The sequence below is a fragment of the Lacerta agilis genome, chromosome 1 (genome assembly GCF_009819535.1).
Source record: "Lacerta agilis isolate rLacAgi1 chromosome 1, rLacAgi1.pri, whole genome shotgun sequence".
NCBI lineage: Eukaryota > Metazoa > Chordata > Lepidosauria > Squamata > Lacertidae > Lacerta > Lacerta agilis.
In genome coordinates, this window is record NC_046312.1 from 42,873,535 (window position 1) to 42,897,710 (window position 24,176).

The following is a 24,176-nucleotide window of genomic DNA, read 5'->3' on the forward strand; positions in this document are numbered from 1 at the left end:
CCCCCAGGCCCGCCAGGCTCAGCGCCCAGGGACGCGGGGAGGGTGATGGGGCCGCGTCGGATTGGCTCGGGCGGCGCACCGCGGTGGGCGGGGCGCGGCGCATAAGCACGTCACGGCCCTCTAGTCGTCACCGGGGAGCAGGGACGTCAGAGGCGTGACGTCATGGCCGCGGTCGTGCTTCGGACAGGGACGTGAGCTGAGAGGTGAGGTGAGGTGAGGTAGAAGCTGAAAAAAGAGCAAGCTGGGAAAGGCAGAGAGTCCGAGCAATGTTTGATTTCTGTTTGAATAGGCTGTGGGTTATCTGCGAATCATGGTCTTCTTGGGACGTTAATGCGGCAAACTCGAACTCCTCCATTGTTGGCTCAGGCTGCATGTAAATAAACCATCACACCACAGTCTCTGCTGCCTATACCTTTCTCCAAAGGAAGCACAGACCATGGGGATCTCGTACTGCTTGGAGACTGGGCTGCTGTGAAACAATATGATTATCAACCTGAGTTATTAATTCCACTCGCACCTGACATCTTGCAACGTTTCATTTGAGTCAGAGTTCATTATAAACTATTTACGGGTACAGGTGACACATTAATGGGGAGTGTGTCTGCTTGGATGAGCGACTTTCTCTCACCTGCCTTTGTACACCATGTTTGTGTCTTTCATTTCCTGAAGAAGCAGGTGAAATGACACAATATAGGGCACATGATCATTAGACATATTAAATTCTGAAATAATGTCTAAACAACCCCACTAAATCACAACAGTGTGATCCTATCCATTTTTATCGGAAGTGCATCACAGTCCCATAAGCACACAAAGAATCTCATCCAATAACCCCACCTGTACTCTCTTAAGAATCTTGCTTCAAATGCAGCAAGAAGTTGTGTATCTACTGACAGAGATATTAATATGCAACACGAAGAGCTGAGTGTATTGACTAGAAGACAGTGACCCAATTTTAGCTGTCTAGACACTTGCATCCTCGTTCCATACTACCTCGCGAAGATAATCCGGTGGGCCGGACTACGAGAAACAAAAACTCCATTTCCCAGCATGCTATGGGAGAGTGAAACCAAAACTCTCCATTGGTCGGGGACTTTTCTCCGCTTCTAGCCGGCAGCGACGGTAGTGACTATTCAAAAATAGCTCCGGGAGTGGGATATCATGGCATCAAGTAGCCAGGAAGAAGTAAGGTAAAATACCATATGATTCTCCTTTCTGCAGTAGTTGTTTAGCAATCCTAAATTGAAATCATAGTGCATGCTTCTAAAGAGAAAAAGAAGTACTTATTTGTTCTTAACCCACCCTTAAGTTACCTTGTTTTCTGACATACATACAGCTGGTAACATGTCAGTGGTAACGTGCAGCGATAGATAGGAAGTGTTATAATCAGTGCTTTTTTCTAGGGGGACACATACCCCTAAACATTTTGTGAATCTAAGTTTGGCCTCATTGAGAGGCAGTATTTCAATATGAGTAGGAAAATGAGTGTAGCCCTAAACATTTTTTTTAGAGAAAAAAAAGCACTGGTGTTATAATTATAAGAGAGTATTTACACAAGTAAATGAAAAATTAAGAATAAGTGAAAGAAACAGCTAGAAGCTCATATTTAATATCTGTCTGATAACAAGTCATTCCAGTGTCACAGAAAAGAAAAGCAACAGTTTCTTATACCAAAATATTGCTAGCAGGCTTCATTTGTATAACATAGTAACTAGAAAACAATGAATGGAGGCTACTTTTGCATAGCACATCCTTTATACAGTACTGGACAATCTGAGGTAGCTTCTAGATGATCTGTTTATTATGACTTATCCTGATTTGTCTACACCAAGTTTGAAGGAAGATTAGACATCATCAACTGTTCATTATGCATTCATTCTGATACTTTGTGCAGAGGTTATATCAAACCATTGCTACTCCAGACTTTCCAGCGCTTTCTTAAACACAAAAAGTCTTTTTGTTGTTCTTGTTGTTGCACTGCAGTGTCAACTTCACTTTAATTGCACAACCTGAAGTTGCTGGTATAGAATTGAATTCTACCCAGAAAACATCAACCATCTGGAAGCACCCTGAGTTTATGCTAACATGGTCACCATGAGAGGGATGCATATTCATTTTCTCAGTATTACCTTAAATTATACTGCATTAATTTTTTTTCTAGTGTTGAAGATGAGGCTGTGAGCAAAAGCAGTTTTAAGACATGCAAGCAAATTGCCTTCTACAGGTAAGGAATGTGAGTGTTTATCACTCTTAAAGGCACATGACTACTGTGCTAACACCACATTGCAAACCATAGCACTATGAAAATGGAGGGCTAGATTCAGTTATCCTGGTGCTCTAGGAAAAGCCAGGGAAGGGCTCTAGCTAGCCTAATGGCACCTTCCCTCCCATCCTCCCCGCTCCCATACTCCCTCGCACTACCCCCAAATCTGCTCTGGAGGTTTGGGGAAACCCCTAGTACAGGGGTAAAGAAGTGGGATTATTTCATCATCTGGGAAGCGGAAATGCTTGCACTAGCAGAACTACCAGAAGTGCATAACATTATATTCTTTCCAGAGTTCCAGGACATTGCACCAGTAAAACAGTACTGTTTGTTGGCATCAAAACTTCTTAAAAGATTTCTAGCATATCATAATGGAGAAAATACTGCATGCAATGGTCACACCACTAAGTATTTTTTTAAATCATGAATTGAGTTGGTTTTGTAAATAGTGAGAAGATGTGCTTTGCTGAGGAAAGCTGTACCAGAGAATTGAATAGCATTTTCAATTTTCAGGTTAGGATGATATATATTAACATATATATGGAAAACCCTAAGTAGATAGTTGATTCCCACTGTTACTAGTTCATGAAGCTCTGAAAACATGTAAATCTGGGCAGCAATACTGTTTAAGTCGTTTTGGAATCCATGTGGTTTAAGTAGCCTAATAGTGAGCAGAATTGCACCCTGGATCATTAAATAAGTAATTTGATTGTGTTCTCTTGTTTATCTGTCAGGCGTCAGAAACGTTTATGTCCTGGGAAGTCCTTATACCGAGCATTGCTGGATACAGTGGAATTATCCCACATCCGTGTCAAATTCCAAATAGTCAGTGAAGAATGCAAGGTTGGCATATACTCTGAATGTCACTGATCAAGAAAAGGAATGAACACTTTACAATACATGTCACGGCAACCTTGCCTTTGGTGTTGCGGTGGGATAACAGCCGGCTCGTTTCTCGCTTTTGAAAGCATTTTATTGTCCTTACTAATTACAGAGCTATAATTCACGTCTACACTCCATTAAAACAAACATCCTAACTGCTATCTTCCGTTACGCGCCTTTTCCAACACAATAACCCCTTGGTGCTCCGGAAGTGACGCGTGAATCTCTTCTTCCCGCTTTTGCTCCCCTCCCCCTGTTTATTACTGACATCAGCACTCCCCCTTTCTTCTGGCGATACCTCTAAGAGATTGCTGTCATCATCGTCGGACGTGTCTGTTGAGATTAATGGGCCCGGTTCTCGATACCTCGCCCCCTCCCCCTGCCTGTCTGTTTTGCTGCTTTCCCTCACTGATCCTCCTCCCACGCTCCTCTCCCGATCCAGGCTTGTCTCCGTGACATCCACTCCCTCCTCCAAGCCCCCTTCCTCCCTGGAGTCGCTGGACTCAAGCGGATGGTGTATGATCGTGCTAACATTCTCCACTTCCCCGTTCCCATGCTGCCACTGTTCCGTGCGCGGTGGAGTGACAAACCCCAGGAAGTCTGTGTCCTCATTTTCATCCGACTCAAACACTGTCTTCCACTGTTCCGTCGTAAAGGGTGCGAATGACACTACCTCGTCCACCTCCTCCTCTGACCAGTCTGGATGGGGTTCCTCTGCCTCCTCCCCTCCTCTGGACCCTTGGTCCCCCATGCCCTCCTCCTGATGTCCCTGCCAACATTCATACCCCGGTGGGGCTGGCTTTTGTGGGTATAACGCATGGAATTCAGCCTTGAGGTATTCCTCCTGAATATTATCATGGCGCATCCATGTGTTGTTCTCGGGGTCCTCCCCTTCCCAGGCTACCAAGTATTCCACCTGCCCCTCCCTCCACCGGGAATCGAGGATCTCAGTGGCCTCATTGCCTGCCCCCACTTCCTCCACTGAAGGCCCTGTTGTCACCCCCCCTTCCCCTTGATAAGGGTGCCCTTCCCTGTATGGTGTTAACAGCGCTCTGTGAAACACGGGGTGAATTCTCATGTCCTCAGGCAACCTCAGCTTGAAGGCTACGGGATTGACCTGGCCCACTACCTGGAAGGGTCCCAAACGTCTGTGCTCTAACTTCCTGCACCTGCTTCTGGTGGGCAGCCCCCTGGAGGACAACCACACCCTGTCCCCCACCCTGATGGCCTCCCCCTCCCTCCGATGCTGATCCGAAGCCCTCTTATAGGCTTCTTTGGCCCTGTCCAGCGTGCTCTTGAGTTGCTCGTGCAGTTGGAGCATCTCCTCCGCAAAATTTTCTGCCGCTGGCACACTCGGGCCCCGATCCTCTCCCCTCGGGAACAACTTCGGATGTCCTCCATAGTTCGCAAGAAAGGGTGTCATCCCTGTGGAAACATTAACTGAGTTATTATAGGCAAATTCCGCTAAAGCTAGGAACTTTGGCCAGTCCGTCTGTCGTCGGCTAACGTAGCAACGTAGGTACTGCTGCAGTATAGCATTGGCCCTCTCTGCCTGCCCATTCGTTTGCGGGTGCCTGGCCGTCGACAAGTTGAGTTCCACACCCAAGAGCTCCATGAGCTTGCGCCAGAACCGCGACGTAAATTGGCGGCCTCTGTCGCTCACGACCCTCGATGGTACTCCATGCAGCTTGAAAACGTTGTCTACAAACAACCTGGCTGTCTCCTCTGCCGACACCGCCCTGGGACAAGCCACAAAATGGCACATCTTGGTGAGCATGTCCACTACGATTAACACTGCCGTCTTGCCCTTCGACGCCGGCAGATCTGTCAGGAAGTCAATGGACACCATCTCCCATGGCCTCCCCGGGGTGGGCATGGGATGCAACAGTCCGGCAGGGGGTCTATTGTCACTTTTGACCCGTTGACACAAATCACAAGCTTGCACGTAGCCTTTGACGTCCTCCTGCACCCCTGGCCACCAGAAATCCCTGGTGACCAACTGCAAGGTCTTTTGCTGTCCCGGGTGCCCTGCCGAAGGGCTATCGTGCAGTTGCTTGAGAACCTTAGCCCTCAAGTGATCGCCCGGAACATATAATGCTCCCTTGTAGAACAACAGTTCATCCTTGGCTACGAAGCCGTCTTCCACCCCTGTACCTTGTTGAAGGTCTTTGAATTTCTGCTGCGCAAACGCATCTTCCCTAGTTAGACGTCGTTATGAGAGACTCTTGATCCCTGGCTCCAGCGCACTGCCATCGGCTGGGTGGCATCACATGTCTCTCCTCCGGCACTCCCTCGTCCTCTAGGTACTGCGGCTTGCGAGACAAGGCGTCCGCCCTCGCATTCTTGTCCCCCGGGACATAATGGATCCTGAAATCAAAGTCGGCAAAAAATTCCGCCCATCTGAGCTGTCTCTGGTTGAGCACTCTGGCTGTTCTCCAGTACTCCAGATTCTTGTGATCCGTGTAGATCTGGATCTGATGGCGGGCTCCGATAAGGAAATGCCTCCATTTTTTGAGCGCCGCTACAATGGCCAACAGCTCCTTATCCCAGATGGTGTAGTTGCGTTCCGATTTGCTGAGTTTTCTTGAGAAAAACGCACAAGGTCTCCAGTCGCCTGCTGCATCCTGTTGCAGCAGTACCGCTCCTACCGCCCTGTCCGACGCATCAGTTTCCATGCGTATGGGCCGCTCCGCGTCGAGGTGCAGCAGCTGTTCCTCTGAGGCGAATACCTTGCGTAACTGCTCAAACGCCTCCTGCGCCTCTGGAGTCCACTGAAACTTCTTCTTAGTACTCAACGTGTCGGTTATTGGGCTAGTGAGCTGCGCAAAATTCCTGATGAACTTGCGGTAGAAATTGCTGAACCCAATGAAGCGTTGTACATCTTTTCTGGTCTTGGGTGTTTTCCAATCCAACACTGCCTTTACCTTCTCCCCGTCCATTGCCAGACCTTTGTCCGACACCCTGTACCCCAGAAAGTCCACTTGCCGCACATGAAATTGGCATTTCTCCAGCTTCGCATACAGTTGATGCTGTTTCAACTTCTGCAACACCTGTCTCACATGCTGCTCATGCTGCTTCTCATTTTCCGAATAAACCAAGATATCGTCCAAGAAACATACACAGCTCCGGTACAACAAGGGACCCAGCACATGGTGCATAAAGGCTTGAAAGGTGTGTGAGCCCGCCTGGAGGCCAAAAGGCATCACTGTATATTCGTAGGTGCCAAACGGGGTAAACATAGCTGTTTTCCACTCATCTCCTTCTCTGATCCTTATGAGGTTGTAAGCTCCTCGTAAGTCCAACTTCGTGAAAATCTTCCCCTTACGCACTGCCGCCAACAAGTCGTCGATCCTGGGCATCGGAAAGGCGGTCGGTTTCGTTCGCGAGTTTAAGATCCTGTAGTCGCAAATAAGGCGTTTTTGTGCCGTATTTTTCTTGTCCACGAAAAAAATCGGACTTCCTCCCACCGCTTTAGATTCTCGAATGAATCCCCTTTCCAAGTTCAGTGTGAGGAATTCCTTCAGCTCCTGCAACTCCTGCTCCGACATAGAATACAACTTTCCTGCAGGCAACTTTGCCCCCGGCAGCAACTCAATTTGACAATCATACGGCCTATGGGGGGCAGTCTGTTGGCTTCCTTTTCACTGAACACTTCCTTGAAATCTTCATACTGTGGTGGAATTCCCCTGGAGTCTTCCAACCGTACCGTGGCGATCCTCCCCTCCGTCTCCGACGTTTCCACCTCCATCAGGCAATTCTCCGTGCAATGCGAAGATCCGAAGGTGAGCGACCTCTGGTGCCAGGCAACGACCGGATCGTGAAGATCTAACCAGCTCATGCCCAATATGATTGGCGCTCCGGACAGGTGTGTGACATTGAAAGCAATCACTTCCTGATGCCTCGAGACGCTCATCCTCATGGGCGGTGTCTGATGTCTCACTTGGCCCCCCAGCAGCTCTCTCCCATCAATTGTGGTCACCACCAGGGGAAAATCCAAAGGCAGTAAATGGATCTGGTGGGCCTTGGCGAAGCTTTCGGACATGAAAGAGGCTGAGCTGCCCGAATCTAGTAGAGCTTCTACCTCTAGGGGGTACCCGTTTGGCAATTCCAGCCGTACCATCAGCACAATTCCCGGCCTGGGCTCCCTTGGAGTCACTGCACTCGGCTGTTGTGGGGGGTTTACTTGCGTTGCCGCCTGGTCGGTCTGCTCCTCTCTTTTTTCCAACCAGGCGTTTGGCGTCTCCCTGCTCCTGTGCTTCCCCACTCGCCTCCTGCCCCGCAGCCGCTGCCATCCCTTGCCACACTCGCTTCTGCGAACAATTACGGGCTAGGTGTCCCGTCCTGTCACACACAAAGCATTTGCGCGTCTCCTTCTCCCCCTTGCTTAGCAGCTCCCTGCGAGGTTTCTCTTTGAGGCTTTCTCTTGTGTCCCAACGACCGATTTCCATTGGCTCTTCGGGGGGCAGATGCTGCCTGTTTCCCTGAACCGGCTGAACACCCTGGGAAGGCCTCCTGTAAGCATGGAATGTCTTACTGCCCGGTACATTTCGCCCTTCCCATTCCCTTAGTTCCTGCCGAACCCCCACTTGCAGAGCCAGTTTGATATAAGCATCCGTATCCTTGGGTTTCGGTCCCCTGCTTATTTCATCCAAATTTCCGGGTTCAGCCCCTGCTGAAAGAACGCTTCAGTTTGTGGGGCTAAAATCTCCCATCCCAGTCTATGACAGAGAAGGGTAAATTTAGCCACATAATCTCTCATTGTCCCTTTCCCTTGTCTGAGACTCATGAGTTCCTGCTTTGTATCTCTTGATCAATGTCACTTGTGTAATGAGCCGCCATGGCATCCAAAAAATCCTGGAGATTCCCAAGCGCTGGGTTGTTACTTGCCAAAAGTGGGCGTACCCATTCTCTCGCTGACCCCGTCATGTGTGAAATAATAAAGGCTACCTTCTCAGCATCAGTCTCAAAGTCTCTCCCTCTCACCCTCAGGGCATAATCAACCTCAGTCCTGAACCCCAAATATCCCCTGGGGTCCCCATCAAACTTACTCACTGATGCCAGCTGTTGCCTCTGAGTCACCACTGCTGTGGCTCCTCCTCCACCGGTCTTGCGAGCCTCATCAAGCCTAATTTGAAGATCTCGTAAATCTTCCTCCAGTTTGGCAACTCGAAGCTCAGAACGCTTATTTATCTCTTCCAAATCATCAGCTCTGGCTTCTCCTTCCTGCCGAACTTTCAAAATTGCTTCCTTGGCTTGAATCTCCCAGCTGGCCCTCGCAGCTTTCAGCTTCTCTTCGACCCCTTCCATGTCTCCTTTCCAACAGTCCCACAGCAACGCAGTGGAGTTAGGATGTGTTGTCACGGCAACCTTGCCTTTGGTGTTGCGGTGGGATAACAGCCGGCTCGTTTCTCGCTTTTGAAAGCATTTTATTGTCCTTACTAATTACAGAGCTATAATTCACGTCTACACTCCATTAAAACAAACATCCTAACTGCTATCTTCCGTTACGCGCCTTTTCCAACACAATAACCCCTTGGTGCTCCGGAAGTGACGCGGAATCTCTTCTTCCCGCTTTTGCTCCCCTCCCCCTGTTTATTACTGACATCAGCACTCCCCCTTTCTTCTGGCGATACCTCTAAGAGATTGCTGTCATCATCGTCGGACGTGTCTGTTGAGATTAATGGGCCCGGTTCTCGATACCTCGCCCCCTCCCCCTGCCTGTCTGTTTTGCTGCTTTCCCTCACTGATCCTCCTCCCACGCTCCTCTCCCGATCCAGGCTTGTCTCCGTGACAATACAGATTATTCCTTATGTAATATCATACTGATAATATTTACCCAGATAATATTCATTTTCTTAGATAATGTTTACTCAGATATTTACAGATGATATCTCAGGTAATATTTACTCAGTTTTGAGATTCTTGCATGACCAGGGAACTACAGATCTCTTGTGCAAGTGAGACGTTAAAGCTTTTCTTCCACAGTTAATTGATTTTTTCTCTGAGATCCTCTGAAGAAGTAGGTTTGTTTATTGTTAAACCAATTTATGTTCTAGCTTGCTAAAGTTTGTTACTGAAATTAATAAAAATGATAGTTAAAATGTTGTTTTTAAAAAGCCCTACAAGCCACAAATGATTGAAATAAAAGACACAGGGTGCCCAGTTGGTACCATTGGGCTGGAATCTACTAAATAGTTGTGCCAGCGAGGGCCTGCACAAGTCCCATTATCTCAATGGACCCTCTCCCCTCCTCTTCTCTCCATGCACCACCCAGATCAGCTGGGGGGGGGGGCAGAAGAAGCCCCATGGGAGGAGGAGTGGGGAGATGGTTCCATCAGGCAAACAGAAACGCTTGAGCTGACATAGCGATCTCTTTATCGCTACTTTGAATTCCACCACCTTCTGCTTACTGAAAAGGAGGTGAGGCAATTTTTGATGTTTCCCTTCACTTCTGCAGTCTCCTGTGGCACCTACCCGCCCTGACCTGGAGAGTCCCACAACTTGCTTCAGCGGGGACAGTAAATGTAAAAAATTGTTTTCCCTCCTATTCCAGTAGCAGATGCTTCCACGATATCGGAACGTCACCAACTGGATCCCACCCATAGCAATTTTGATGCTGTGTATTTGATGCAATTTGATTCCCCTGTATTAACATTTTCAGCACATTAACCCACAGTGGTGGTGCTGTAAAAAATGTCAGTTGAGGTAAGGCATCAAGGTTATGTTTTTCAAATAGATCAAATCCAAGTACTTTAACATTATTATAATTATTATTTTAAAGAATGGCCTGGTACAGATGCAACATTCCTAAACATGGTTAGAGGACTGGGATCACCCTGTGGGTCTAACTGCTCCTTCTCTTTCTCCTCTCTCTCTCTCTCACTCTCTGGCACATTAATGCTCCTCTCCCATCCTTTTTGGAACTAACCATATTACAGTACTACAGGGTACCTCTGCAACAGTGGAAATGCTAAACTGTGGATAGCTTTGAAGCAGTCTAACCATGGTTAGACTTTAGTTTGCAAACTCCAGCTAATCTACTGGTAACTATGATTAAGTAAAATCAGTGATGCACATGATCTTCCAGCTTCTTGACAAGTATACAGTTAATCAGTTATCTCAGATCAGTCATATATTTCTTACTCAAAAGCAAAAATGCTAAAGTGTGAGAATTATTAATAACTGTTTTCTACACTGCTGTTGCCACCAAGTACTAAAACAACTCACAAATCAGATACTAAAGCAAATATGGAATCAATTAAAAACAATATAAACATTAAAATATTCTCCAAAGGTCTGTGGTTGTTTTGGACTTCCATTTTATATGCTTTATCTTTGCTGCTGTGCAAACAGATGCATGCAAGAGGGGATTAACTGCCTTTATTTCTAGTGACATTAACTGCATTTATTTCTTGTGACCCAAAACATGCCAGGAGAAACACTTTCCACCGTGGCTTCCACCCCCTATTATGGTAACAGTAGATATTCATCAATGTGATTCATCAGCCACATGAATATTATAATTGTTACTCTTTTTTTTGTTTGTTTATCCCAGGAACCTCTTTTAATAGAAATTCTGAAATAAGAGGGCAATATTTCAGGCTTAAAATTAATGAGAAAGTGCCATTCAAACCAAGATATGAAGTCCCGATGTTCTCATTAAAGAACCTGTCTGCCTCAGGTAAGCTATGAAGCAGAATTTGCTAAATAAGATGGAATCTGAGGACACATGTATGTGATTCGGGCTGTAATCCGTGGGGGTTTATTTCTGAGTACTATGATATTTTCAGTGACATCATAACTTGAGTTAACTTGGAATCCAAGGGTGTGTTGTTGCATCTACTCACCTTTGCATATAATGGGTAGATCTGTATGGCAGAGATGCATTTAAGTGTGAAAAAGCTGTATATGCCCTGGGAATGAAATTAGAAGTTGATGTTTTTTTTGTTCAGCTAGAATTATCAGTTTCTAATGTGCAGCTGTTTGCAATTTGGGAACAAGCTTTCAAAGGTTTTACCTGTGACTGCCATTTTCTCATCTTCCCAGTCTAACAATATTGCAGAAAGATTGCAGACAAACTTGTGTTGGCTTGTGCCAATGAAGACCAGCAGATTCACGTCACTGCAAATCCTTTTCAGATACAGTTTGTTTGCAAGGGTGAGATTGTATGGAGTACAAACTCCAAATGGCCTGCTGTATTTGAGCACCTCCAGCCAGCCCCACAAAGCAGGTATGATATGCCACTGTCTCCACAATCCAACTGGAGTTAAATTATCTTGGGGTGCAGTCGTAAAACTCTTACTAGTACATATTTGTAGGCAAGTCTATATATAAATAAAAAATTGATCACTCTTTTTTGGGGGGGGGGGGTTTAATTAGGAAATCTACATTGCAAAGAAGAGAAAGAAGGATCAGCTAATTCCTCTAAGGTACACTAAGCTTTTATTTGTAGAGTTTTGCCTTATGGATTATCCAAGAGACAAAATCAGTCCCTTCTAACTGGGAACAGATAGTTTAGCATTGCTAATGAATTCAATAGGCTTTCTTCCAGGGGTGTGGAATTAGGACTCTGGCCTTAGTTGGGCAGTGACCAGAGTCAGTAAAACTGCAACCCTAAACACACTTTTGTGGAGTAAGCCCCACTGAAATCCATGGATCTTAGAGTTGACATGAATACAATTGCCCTATGGCTCAGGATTTGGATACTTTTTATCCAAGCAGGAAATCAAGATGACTTGGGTCTCTGGGAAGAAAAATTTGGCAAATTTTCAGACATCAAGCTAATGGTAAGTATAGTGTCTTTCATATTGGCTTGTAATATCTGTACATATGTGTTCGTGTATCATATGTGGACTGGATCACTTGCAAAAGTAACCTGGCACTGTTTGTTCTGTAGTCATTTTTCCATAGCTGACATCTCCTCTGCTTGTTATACGCTGTGATTCAGACTGTGTACATTTAGCTGCAGTGGCTGGAAATGGTGAGCACATACGTGCTAACGCATAGGTCTTGTATACCTCTATGATTTTTGAGTAATCCAGTTTTAGCACCATCAGGATATAAGCCACTAACTGTGCATATATATAGTAGGTGACAAAGACCCTCATCGAAGGGCACTTGTGAATCAGTTACTATCCCTGACGTTTTTATACGGCATGTGTTTCCAGAGCGATTTTCTGACTTATACTCTTTCTTATACCATTTGTCAGGGATTATTGAGCTGTGATTCCCAAATTTCAGGGGGTTGGGCTATATGACCCTTTGCATCCCTTCCAACTCTACACTTTTACGATTCTTTCTTACAGGTCCCAGCAGTATAGGCTTAGATTTTTCTTTACATGGATTGAACATGTCTATGGAATACCTCAGCATGCAGAGACACTTCTCCTTAAAAACACCAGGTAATGTAACTGGGTATGCATCAAATGCTGACCAAAGGGCAGCTTTGCCCAAGTCTCTGGAATTCCCCTCCCAAACTGAGATTAGACAGGCCACCCTCCTTGTTGAACTCCAGGTGCACGATTAAGCCTTTCTTCTTCCATTTTCCGTGCATTGGTTTTATGTATGGGAGTAATTAAGTGGTATTTTAATGTATTGAATAAAGAAATAATGTATCTTACTCTCTCCTTTTCTCAGTTTTCTCCCCCCTCTTTCCCTTAGAGTTCTGCTGCCTCCTGCAATCTCAGGCCTCTGATCCTCTTGCCACTGCCTGTTGTGTTCTTTTTCTTTAGCCATCCACGGTGTTTCCAGCTGGGGGCTTTATCCTGTGAATGGTTCATTCAGATATTGCAAGTGGTCATTGGCAGCAAGTGGCAGGGCATGCGGTGGCATTTTGATATTGCATAGATGCCCGGTAAAATTGGCCCCGCTTGAGGAGCACCCACCTCACAATAAACACCCATCTGAAGCAGCCTCTGCCTCTAGACTTCCAACTCACAGCATGGAGAACTTTTTCTCTCCTTAAGCCCTATATGAGGCTTTTCCTCAAGATGGTGTCTGAGGACACCTTTCCCCCCTCTGCCACCTCCACCAATCAAATCTCTGCTACAGTGCCACTGCTTTCTTATGCCATGCTCTTCTGCACCTTAACTTTCTTGCCTCCCAGGCCCTCACCTCAGACAGCTTCCTAGTCTCAGCATCAGTTCCATTTTGCTTCACACAGCTTCCCCTTTCCCAGGTTGTTCTCAGACATCCTGGAGTTTTGTTTGGTTTTGGTTCTTCTTTTTTCAAAAAGAGAGATGAGAGAGAGAGAGAGAAGAGGATGTGGCTAATGGGTGGTCTATAAATGTAAAAAATGCTACTGTTTATTCACAAAAGCTGCATCCACTACAGAAACAGCTTTGTGTACAGTCGTACCTTGGATCTCAAACACCTTGGCTCCCAACAAATCGGCTCTCGAACGATCGAAACCCAGAAGTGAGTGTTCCGGTTTTCGAAGGATTTTCGGAAGCCGAACATCTGGCGCGGCTTCTGATTGGCTGCAGGACGCTCCTGCCGCCAATCAGAAGCCGCGCCTGGCTTTTCAAATGGTTCTGGGAGTCAAACAGACCCCGGAACACATTCTGTTCGAGAACCAAGGTATGACTGTATTAGCAATTTGTTACTGCCCTTTTCAAGTAACAACAACAATTTATATGTATATGCTGTCCATCTGACTGTGTTGCCCCAGTGGAGTTGTTAGAACTTACCTAAACTTCTGTGTTACTGCATCAGCTCAGGCAGTGGCAGTGGACGACTACTAATGCTCAGGTAAATGATGGAAAGGGATGTCAAGGGAGGAGCCCTCCTCCCCTGTAAAGCCTCATCAGCAGATCCTTGCACATGGCATTCATATCTCAGCAAAGATGCCTGAGATGCAGAGTGAAAGCAGGACAAGTTGAACTTGACCTTTGCTTTGTTTGATGAACTATTTCTTCCCCGAGAGCTCCACCCTAAGCAAATACATCTTTTGCCAAATATCTGATCTAGGACAAGAAAAGAAAAAAAACCAGTTCTGGGGACAGTTCTATTTGGTGCCTCATCCCACACCTGTTTTCACACCTTGCTCTATTGTTCCTTTCAGGGTTGCTGTGGTGTTTTTTGCTCTGCTAGGTTTATAGTATGCAAATAAGCTATAAAAGGTACAGAGGTGTCTAGGTGCAGCCCTAGGCATATTTGTTATGAATCGGATTTAGCTGAACTCACCTCTGAGCAAACATGCTTAGAAAGGGGCTGGCAGCCTTAAGCCGGAGGCAGCAGTGATCTCATTGGGAGCCAGAATTACATTCAGCCAATTATAAACAAGAGCGACAGAGATGACAGTCTGTATTTATTCAAATCCCAGTTCTAATTGTCATTGTAGAACATGCAGAGTTTAAACAATACAGTATTCACCTCGAAGTAACAGTGAGCTGAAGCCTATGGTACAATCCTGTATATTTCTTTATTATTAATATTGAGGCTAGCTGATTCACAAGAAAAGTCCATTGGGATTTAGTGCCAAAAGTGGGTGGAGGTTTCAGCATGGATGTGCTTTCTGTCTGCTATCCCATCTTCTCTCTCTTATCTGGCAGCCCCCCTCCCCCCAAAAACTCTCTTTTTGCCTTCCCCTCTTCATAGGATTTGATGATTTAGTGGCACCTCAGCTGTCTTCTTCTCCTCTGGGGCTGCAGTGATTTGCTTTACTCTCCATTATTTGCTTGTTCAGAATCAGGGTTTGGGGAAATAATAAACCATTTCTACGGATAGCTGCTTCCAATGGTGCCGTTAGCAAGTATTAAATCTATAGCCATCAGTCTCTTGCATTGGACAAAAACAGAAGCAGCGTCCTACCTGCAGCACTCAGCCAAAGTGCTCTGTGCAAACACCTTGTCTGTCTGTTTCAGCGATGATGATGTCTACCGGCTTTATAACCTGGATGTCTTCGGATACGAAGTTCACAGCAAAATGGGCATTTATGGTGCAGTGCCCTTGCTCTTGGCTCACAAACCCGGCAGAACCGCCGGGATCTTCTGGCTGAATTCCTCAGAAACTCTGGTGGAGATTGCTACAAAAGCCGCAGTGGAGGTGAGACCAGCACTGGAATCTTGCTCCTGCATGGAAGTGCTTCTGCAGTGCATGGGGGTTAGTGTGACATTCTAGAGAACTCTGTGAGCAATGCAGAATGGATGCTGAGTGGGCATCCTCTCACCTCTGCTGGGGCACCAAAGGTTGAGTGATGACAGGCACCTAGAAACTCACCATGTGGGACCTCCATGTGTATCAAAAGCCATACCGTTACCTTTTCCTAATTGTTTTGTTTGACAGGTTTTTGTCCTCCAGAACTCCAGAAGCTTCGAAGCAGAGAGTGCTTCCTCAAACTGATGTGCGTGGATGTCGGAAAGTGGGATAATTGACACTTTCATCCTAATGGGTGCCCAACCCTTTGATATTTTAAGCAGTATGCACAATTGACAGGTACTGTCTTACAATACAAATGCAGCATTCCACATCCTGAAACTGCTTTAAGTGGCAAGAATAAACATTAAGGTGGCACACCCAGCTTGTACATGTAAGAGAGAGAGAGATCTCTTTGCTAAGCAGTTAAAGATACAGGAACCATTGTAACAGATTCGGGGGGGGGGGAGAGAGAGAAAGCAGCAGTTCACTAACGAGTTCATCCCCCATCTGTCTGCATCTACCACATCTGTCACAACTTCAGCTTCATTGGTAACACTGACAAGCCACTCACCAAAAAGGAACATCTCCCCACCCCTGTATTTTGTTTCTGTCTCACCTTTCACCTATTGTGGAACTCAGGACGGTGTTGTGCAGGCCAGATCTGCTTAGCTGCAGCAAGGAGGACATAGCATGTGCTTCAGGACATAGAATCTGGCAGGTGGGCAAATAAACTGCTCACAAAGCTACATTAGCAGCTGAAGCACTTTCCAGTTTCAAAGTAAGGAAAAGGATTCTGTGCTACTTTCATTACAACGAGTCTCTTCTTGTACACTTTAATGCCTCTAGTGCAGCTGAGAAAGTTCAAGCAAAAATAAAAACATTTAGCACTTAATTCTGACTTAGGTTTTAATTTAAATGATAGCATTGTTTTCCCTTTCCCTTTCCTTTTTTCTTTCTTTCTAGGCACTCAAGCCCTGCCCCACTCTTCTCCCTCGGCTACCACCAGTGCCGCTGGAATTACGAAGACGAGGATGACGTAGAAGGGGTAGATGCAGGTTTCGATATGCATGACATCCCATATGACGCCATATGGCTCGACATTGAGCACACAGATGGCAAGCGGGGTACTTCACGTGGAATAAGGAGAAGTTTGGCAATCCCGAGAGGATGCAGAAGCAGATACTTATGAAGAAAAAGCGCAAGGTGAGTACGTAGAGAAAGTAGGGAGAACAAATTGTTTGGAGGTCTGCAGCTCTTGTGGCCTCCCTGTGCGGCAGGCAGAGCCAGTCCGCCCCTGAGGTGGGGTCAAGCGCATGTTCAGATCGTGTAAGTGAAAAAGGCAGTGTTCCTCCCCCGTGACCACTTCTGCTGCTATGAGGGTGGCATTCTGGCATGCGGCATTGCTGCTTGTCTGCCCTACCCTATTACCCCAGAGAAACCAAGCAGTAAGGCTTCCAGGAGCACCCCAGCTCCTGCCAAGTTCAGCAAGAGCAGGGTGGGAAAGGACACAGCAACTCCCATTCGCCTCAGGGGTGAAACAGGTCGGGCTGCCCCGATCCATTCGCATCCATTATTTAATAACAATCCCATGACTTGGATCCAAAGCTGCTATTCTGTGAACAAAAACATGGGGGGGCCCTATGGTATATAGCGCAGTTGTGATATGTGTGGTGGGGCAGACCCACACTCACCACACTGTCCAGTCCCATGCAGGTAAGTAGCCGCAGTTGGTAAGGGGGGCAGGGGACAGCTCTGTGGCCCCACCCCAAACCATTATGGCTCAGAATATTTGTGTCGTCCCCATGCTAAGGTATTCCACAAGCTGAAATCAAGTGCTTCCAATGGTCTTAGCCCTTTGCACAGCCTTGGTGCCCCATGAGATAGTAATAACTTGTTAGAGCCATCCAGCGGTACATACTAAACTTGCTATAGCAAATAAACAATCAGCAGTTCCGAAATGCCATGATGAAGTGGGAGCTGGTGCCATCTATCATCAGCTGCCATTTAGGAAGGATTTCCAGAGGAGAAAGGGAGGCAGATGAAGACCATCTCGGGGCATTCCCCACTCCTCCCCCGTCCATGTAGGGTAATGTACCTTCAACTGCCCTGTAGGATGGATCCTGGTGAGTTTTTAATACAGGGTACCTCTGGTTACGTACTTAATTCATTCCGGGGGTCCGTTCTTAACCTGAAAACTGTTCTTAACCTGAAGCACCACTTTAGCTAATGGGACCTCCCACTGTGCCTCCAGAGCACGATTCTGTTCTTATCTGAAGCAAAGTTCTTAACCTGAAGCGTTATTTCTGGGTTAGCGGAGTTATGTAACCTGAAGCGTATGTAACCCGAGGTACCACTGTACGTTGATACTGTCTGTTGCATTTTTTAAAATATGTAATTTAACGTTACCTGTAAGCCACCTCGGAAGCATTGTATTCTGAAAGACAGGATGTAAATAAAGGTAATCCATACATGATAATATGTGCCGTCTCTCATGTTGGCCGCTGGTCGTCATTCTGGACCCCCATATTAAAGTGATCCTCTGTATACCATATACTCACAAGCAAAAGAAAGAGGTTACTTTGTAAAAGACCGTAAAGGAAAAGATTTCGAGGCATCTGTTGGCCAGGTAATAAAGCCCCTCCTTTATTTTTACAAATCTGATTACTGACATTTGCGGAAGTTAAAATTTATTAATAAATAGAAATAAGTTTTATTCTATACATTAATTGTGTGTGTGATATTGTCTATTCTACTTTTTCAAATCTGTGTTGAAAACTTAATGTAATATAAGTCCTTTTTAAAAAGGGTTAAAATGTTTTTCTTATGGTCAGAAGTTTGAAGAAAATTTTAAAAAATCACTTCTCCTCCTCACTGACATTTTTTAAAAAGCTCTTGATCCTTAATTTCCTCCTTAATACCTCTAAATGTATTTAAACAGGTATTGCTACCAGGTGTCAGTCAGCTGGATCCAAGAGACCCTATGTCTCTATTTATTGATCATGGCAAGGCAATGATGGCAACGGCTTCAACATGCTAAGACTAGGAGCTGCTTCACCTTCTCATTCGGCTCACCAGTCCTTTGCCCTTCCCCCTCACCTGACAAAAGTCCCCTTTACACCTCAACCCCCCTCCCTTATCTACCCACAGCTCGCCCAGGCCTCTCCCCTTTGTCTCAAGCCCAACTCTCTTTTAAAAGAGGAAGCAGGCAGTTCACGGGCAGCTATGTGAAGGACCTCCCCACCACCACCATTAAACAGCTTGCCTGGGCGCAGGTGGCCGTCCTCATGCTGCAGTTGGCATGATGATGCCTTACATTTTTATTATATGTATAGGGAGATATAGACATTTGGCCTGTAAGCATGACCCTTGTCCAACAACAAGACTAACATTGTAGAGTGTGCACAAAGATGCAAAGAGGGTAATATAGTGAACTCTTCCATCTCCATTTTGGAATTTAAATAGACAAACGATATAAATAAAATAAAAAATAAGTAAAACCACCAGCTGGGTTGGTGGCTGATAATTATCAGGATTGCAGCAGGCAAGGATAGGAAATTTTAACCCTTTTTCCCATGCTGTGGTTCTGAGGAAAAATCTCTTGTATGAAGCTAGTATTTGCTTGGGGGGTGTTGTATTATTGTATTGCTTGAATATGAGTAGGAGATTTTAGCACTACATTTGGAAACCACAGCATGAAGGCCATATATTATTTATTTAAATCTTTATAAGCCGCTGTCCTGAATCAAGTCCTGCAAATGTCATAATTTCCTCACACCTGCAGGTCTCTCTCTGTACCTGGATTTCACCAATCCTGAAGTCCGAGAATGGTATGCAGATCAATTTGCCTTCAGCGCATATAAGGTTTGTGTTCTTTTCTCATGACCCTGTGTGGCAGGATCCTTAGCAGAAAAACCAAGCTCTTAAAAAGTAAGAAACGGGGGCTTTCATTTGATGACCGAGGAAGAGGATTGATCCAAAATATACTAAGATAAGCGAAAGGTTTCCACCCAGTCGTTTCTGCATATGACACCAAAGGGACAACTTGACTCATGCAAGTTCCATTGGAGGACTGTAGTCTCAATTCCAAATCCTTTTGTGTTGAAGGTGATAGGGAATTTTACCATTTGGGATGCTAACCTGGAAGGAAACTTGCTTGTGTTATGCATGTTCTTCATTCATTCTGGTCCTAGTTGCCCAAGGGTGCCCAAGAAAGAACAAAAGAACCCTATAAGCATTCTGCTTAGTAAAGGTAAAGGTACCCCTGACCGTTAGGCCCAGTCACAGACGACTCTGGGGTTGCGTGCTCATCTTGCTCTATAGGCCAAGGGAGCCGGCATTTGTCCGGTGACAGCTTCCGGGTCATGTGGCTAGCATGACTAAGCTGCTTCTGGTGAACCAGAGTAGTGCACAGAAGGTAAATGCCGTTTACCTTCCCGCCGGAGCGGTACCTATTTATCTACTTGCACTTTGACGTGCTTTTGAACTGCTAGGTGGGCAGGAGCTGGGAACAAACAACGGGAGCTCACCCCGTTGTGGGGATTCAAACCACCAGCCTTTTGATCAGCAAGCCCTAGGCTCTGTGGTTTAGACCACAGTGCCACCCGCATTGGAAACCTCCAAAGAAGCCAGCAGCTGATAAAAAATGTGGGGTTGCCAATGTCAGAAGCAAATGTCAAAGCAAATATCTGGGTATACTCATTGTATTCAGTGGTGCTGCCAAAACTCAAAATTAAGCAGTTTTAAGGTTGAATCTATTTAAGAGTTTATAAATGGGTACCAAGCCCAGTTCTCATAGATACTTAAGAGATTTTAAAATAACGAAAAGCTTTATCTGAGCTTTTATCATTGATTAGTTATTTAACAAGTTTAAGGATTAGTTTTCCCACCACTAATTCTAATGGGTAGATAGATCCTACCTAATCATGAAGCCCAAAAGAGTCCAAGAGAAGCTTCTCTGACAACTGCTTTCATCTCCTTAGAGTAGTTTGCTTTACATTTTTGAGAGCTTTGTAACCGTCTGTTGTGTGGTGTGTGTGTGTGTGTGTGTGTGTGTGTAATCTGTTAATTATGGATTAAACCAACAATTTTGATGTAATTTAAACGTTGATAGGGTTCTTCTGAAATCCTTTTTGCCTGGAACGATATGAATGAGCCCTCAGTCTTCAGAGGGGTAGAGCTAACCATGCAGAAAGATGCTGTCCATTATGGCAAATGGGAACACCGAGAAGTCCATAATCTCTATGGTTTCTACCAGGTATGGCCTTTGCAGGTGAACAATTTAAATTCCAGTCCTCATGCTATTGATTTATGATGAGTAATTATTGTTATTGTATATTTTACATTTTAACATACATTTTAACTCTTCTTACTTAAGAATTACAAAAGCATACCATTAAATGATAGTTACAGATCATTTAATGGTATGCCTTATCGAGGCTTCAACAAGAAGTATGGCTCAGAATTGTCTTGGTACTTTGCTATTCTAAGACAGTACAAGCCCATTTCCTCAAAAACAGACCATTCTTTTCTATGTTCCTTCCATGTTTAAATTCATCTGTTTACTCTTAGAAACAATGCCTCATACGTCAATAACTCTTCCTTTATGAAGATCGTGTGTTTCAAAAATCAGTCTCCCCATTTCCTGTTTTTTCCTGTACAAGCCACAGGGAGATTGATTCATGTCGGCCTTCTCTGTTGCCGTTTTAAAGTGTTCTACAGGCTCTTCCAAGCCCAGAAATGCTGTTCTGTTTTTACTGTTCCTGGCCTTCTCTGTGTAGTAGAGTTATAACAGCTGTGTTAAAGCAGACATGTTTCCTCTGGTGCGTTTCAGCAAATGGCAACTGCAGAAGGACTGATCAGACGAAGCGGAGGGCTGGAGAGGCCTTTTGTTCTCACACGCTCGTTCTTTGCTGGCTCACAAAAGTATGGTAAGCATAGAATAAGGAAGAATGATGAACACCGCCACATAGCGCCCCTTTTCAAGCATCATCTTCAATTATCAATTAAATCCCCACACAACCATAAAACTCGCTGAGTTATTTTGGGCTAGTCACCATCTCAACCTGCCCTGTCTCACAATTCACAGGGTTGTTGTGAAGCTAAAATGGGTGGGAGGGACAATAATGTGTGCCACCAAGAGCTCATTGTAAGGGCAGGATGAAAATGTAATGAATGATGAATAATCTTTAAACTTTGCTTCCCCAGTTAGCCAGGCTAACCTCAAATATAGTCTTGTTTTATATCAGGTGTATGTGAGAAAGACAAGTTCCCCAAACGTACAGAAAACTCAGATGTCTGAGGGTGCGGGGGGAAATGCAGAAAATCCTTTGTATAACAATCAGCTAACAAGTCTAAATATATTTCCGTAACAATTAAAAACATTTCTTTTCTTATGAATGAAACTTTCTTCTAAGTCTTGATTGAAACCTAGGTGTGTTTTTGGGAGCAAATAACATTCTTTTGAGGACAAGATTCTCTTGGGGTTCCTCACAATACTATTCTCCTTCCCTCCTTCTGAGGGACGTTGGCGGAATTCATTTTATATCTTTGCACAAAGATTTTTGAAATCCTGTCAACAAGTCACTGTATCTTTTTCTGTTGGGTCCCAGGGCCTCAGAAAGAGGCCTTTGCCAGCTCATGCTATCTGAAACTCCTTTAGCTTGAAATGCCAAGGATTGAATTTGAGACTTCAGACATTCAGAGCATCTGTCATGCTGTGGAGTTGTCATAATATTAAGCTGTTGCCTCTTCTTGTACTGCAAATAAGTTAAAGAAGGAATGTTATAAGTTAAATAAGGAACATTGTCAACTCAAGAGTCTAATAAGGCTGGAAATAAGTAATAAATAGTAGCTTAATATTGGGCTGTAGCTTTCAGGCTTTCGCAATAGGTAGATTTATAAGACACTGAAAACCCAGATTGTAACTCGCTCATTGATTTGAGAGATCGTGTTATTATCTCAATGACACATGTATTGAGTGTTGTCATCAAAAAGACACATGTACTGATCAGACTGAAATCAGTCTGTTTGCCAACTTCCTTTTCAGGGGGTGGGGATTGAGCGGAGGACCTGCTGGCCTGATTTTAGGGTGCATTTCCTCTATCCTTGTTCTTCTTAATCAAGAACTGTGACAACTGACACTGATCTTGTCACCATGCAGACACCAGAACAGGGATCATATGTGATGTATGGCTGACCTATCACACAATGCAGTTTATGTGAGTCATTAGCAAAAGCTGATAAGGGTAAAACATGGATTTGTACATCTGCACACATATAGCATGAGCCTAATGCTCATCTGTATAAGCAAACCTATGGATATCTTTTGAACTTAACACCCAATGTCCACAAACACAGTCTGTGAACTTGATATTTCTAGGTGCCATATGGACTGGAGACAATAAAGCAGAATGGCAGTACTTGAAAATCTCCGTTCCAATGTTGCTGACAATCAGTATGGCAGGCATTTCTTTCTGTGGAGGTAAGGGATGTGTGGATTGCAGTCTCCATCTTACTAAGCAGTTGAGCTCATTTCACTTGTGCCTTTTCAAAAGCCTCAGTTATTTCTATGAATAAAAGAAGTTTCACTGTATTGTTTTAGATGCCTGCTGAAATCATATTTATTTCAACAACAGTATCCAGGCACAGAGTTTAGTCTTAGTTTACGCTTTCTTTCTTTCTTTCTTTCTTTCTTTCTTTCTTTCTTTTTTTTCTTCTTCTTCTTTCTTTCTTTCTTTCTTCTTCTTCTTCTTCTTTCTTTCTTTCTTTCTTTCCTTCCTTCCTTCCTTCCTTCCTTCCTTTCCTTCCTTCTTCTGTTTTTGTATGGCTATCATTGATAATTATTTTATATCAATGTATACTGCTTAGAGATTTTTGTTGATTAACTTTTTTTTTCTTAAAAATCTAAATAAATTAACTTTCATATGGTGAGTTATAGCTGACCTTAAGAGGGCGTCCATCCACAGGGAACATAGGAAACTGCCTTATACTAAGTCAGATCATTGTGCCATCTAGTCAAGTATGGTCTATGATGACAGGCAGAGCCTCCCCGAGGTGTTTCCCGGACTGATCTGTATATTCCAGGGTATGAACCAGGTGCTTTTTGTTCACACAAAAAATCACAAACAGCTTCCCAGGTGGGATAGAGCTGGAACTGGAAATGACATGACTCAGTGGTAGAGCACACACTTTATAGTAATGGCTTGCATACCTGGATAGCTCCGTTGGTTGCAGGTTTGATTTCCATGTGGGACAGCTGCATATCCGTGCATTGCAGGGGGTTGGACTTCCTCTCCCTGCTGCTAAGTGGCAGTGACACACCTTGCAGGAAGCTAATGTTGTAGCTTCACCCTACCAGCTGAGCCATGTCTGCAAAGCATATGCTCTACCACTGAGCTTAACGCCCTTTCTCCTGATTTTTGGAATACATGCATGTCCAGGTTGGGGTCACAAGTTTCCGGTAGTTTTCTTATTCCTTCTTCTCTGAAGTAGTTTCTGTGTTGAGGGGAAATTGCTTTCTGAAAATACAGCCCAACTGGGGAAGAATCTGGGAAGTTTGGGTTTTCCAACCCTTTCTCACAAACCAATTCATACTTTTCTGAAATCCAGCTGATGTGGGCGGATTTATTGGAAATCCAGAGCCAGAGCTGCTAGTTCGATGGTATCAGGCTGGAGCCCTACAGCCTTTCTTTAGAGGCCATGCCAATATGAACACCAAGCGCCGTGAGCCCTGGTTGTTTGGTGAGAGAACACGCGGATCATCAGAAATGCTATCAAGGAGCGCTACCCTTCTGCCATATCTCTATGCTTTGTTTTACCGAGCACATACAGTTGCTGAGCCGGTCATGAGGTAAGCTTGGAATTAAAGAGACTAATTTCTGCTTTGTAAGTCGTT

The 24,176-nt window shown here is 44.9% G+C and overlaps 1 protein-coding gene across 1 annotated transcript in view; it reads left to right on the forward strand.

Annotated features, from left to right (window-relative positions):
• Positions 1 to 1,054: 1,054 nt before the first annotated feature.
• The window catches only part of GANC (glucosidase alpha, neutral C), a 30,711-nt gene continuing 7,589 nt past the window's right edge, over positions 1,055 to 24,176 (forward strand). The window contains 27 exon segments of the mRNA XM_033154589.1: positions 1,055 to 1,190; positions 2,162 to 2,224; positions 2,998 to 3,106; positions 10,701 to 10,719; positions 10,722 to 10,787; positions 10,790 to 10,826; positions 11,192 to 11,213; positions 11,215 to 11,375; positions 11,841 to 11,935; positions 12,451 to 12,486; positions 12,489 to 12,546; positions 15,010 to 15,190; positions 15,266 to 15,273; positions 15,446 to 15,489; positions 15,492 to 15,551; positions 15,554 to 15,585; positions 15,761 to 15,765; positions 16,256 to 16,406; positions 16,409 to 16,485; positions 17,784 to 17,812; positions 17,815 to 17,889; positions 17,892 to 17,909; positions 19,065 to 19,144; positions 20,394 to 20,537; positions 21,114 to 21,210; positions 22,662 to 22,763; positions 23,891 to 24,131. Of these exon segments, the coding sequence (XP_033010480.1) occupies positions 1,162 to 1,190; positions 2,162 to 2,224; positions 2,998 to 3,106; positions 10,701 to 10,719; positions 10,722 to 10,787; positions 10,790 to 10,826; positions 11,192 to 11,213; positions 11,215 to 11,375; positions 11,841 to 11,935; positions 12,451 to 12,486; positions 12,489 to 12,546; positions 15,010 to 15,190; positions 15,266 to 15,273; positions 15,446 to 15,489; positions 15,492 to 15,551; positions 15,554 to 15,585; positions 15,761 to 15,765; positions 16,256 to 16,406; positions 16,409 to 16,485; positions 17,784 to 17,812; positions 17,815 to 17,889; positions 17,892 to 17,909; positions 19,065 to 19,144; positions 20,394 to 20,537; positions 21,114 to 21,210; positions 22,662 to 22,763; positions 23,891 to 24,131 (2,039 nt within the window). The 5' untranslated portion in view covers positions 1,055 to 1,161.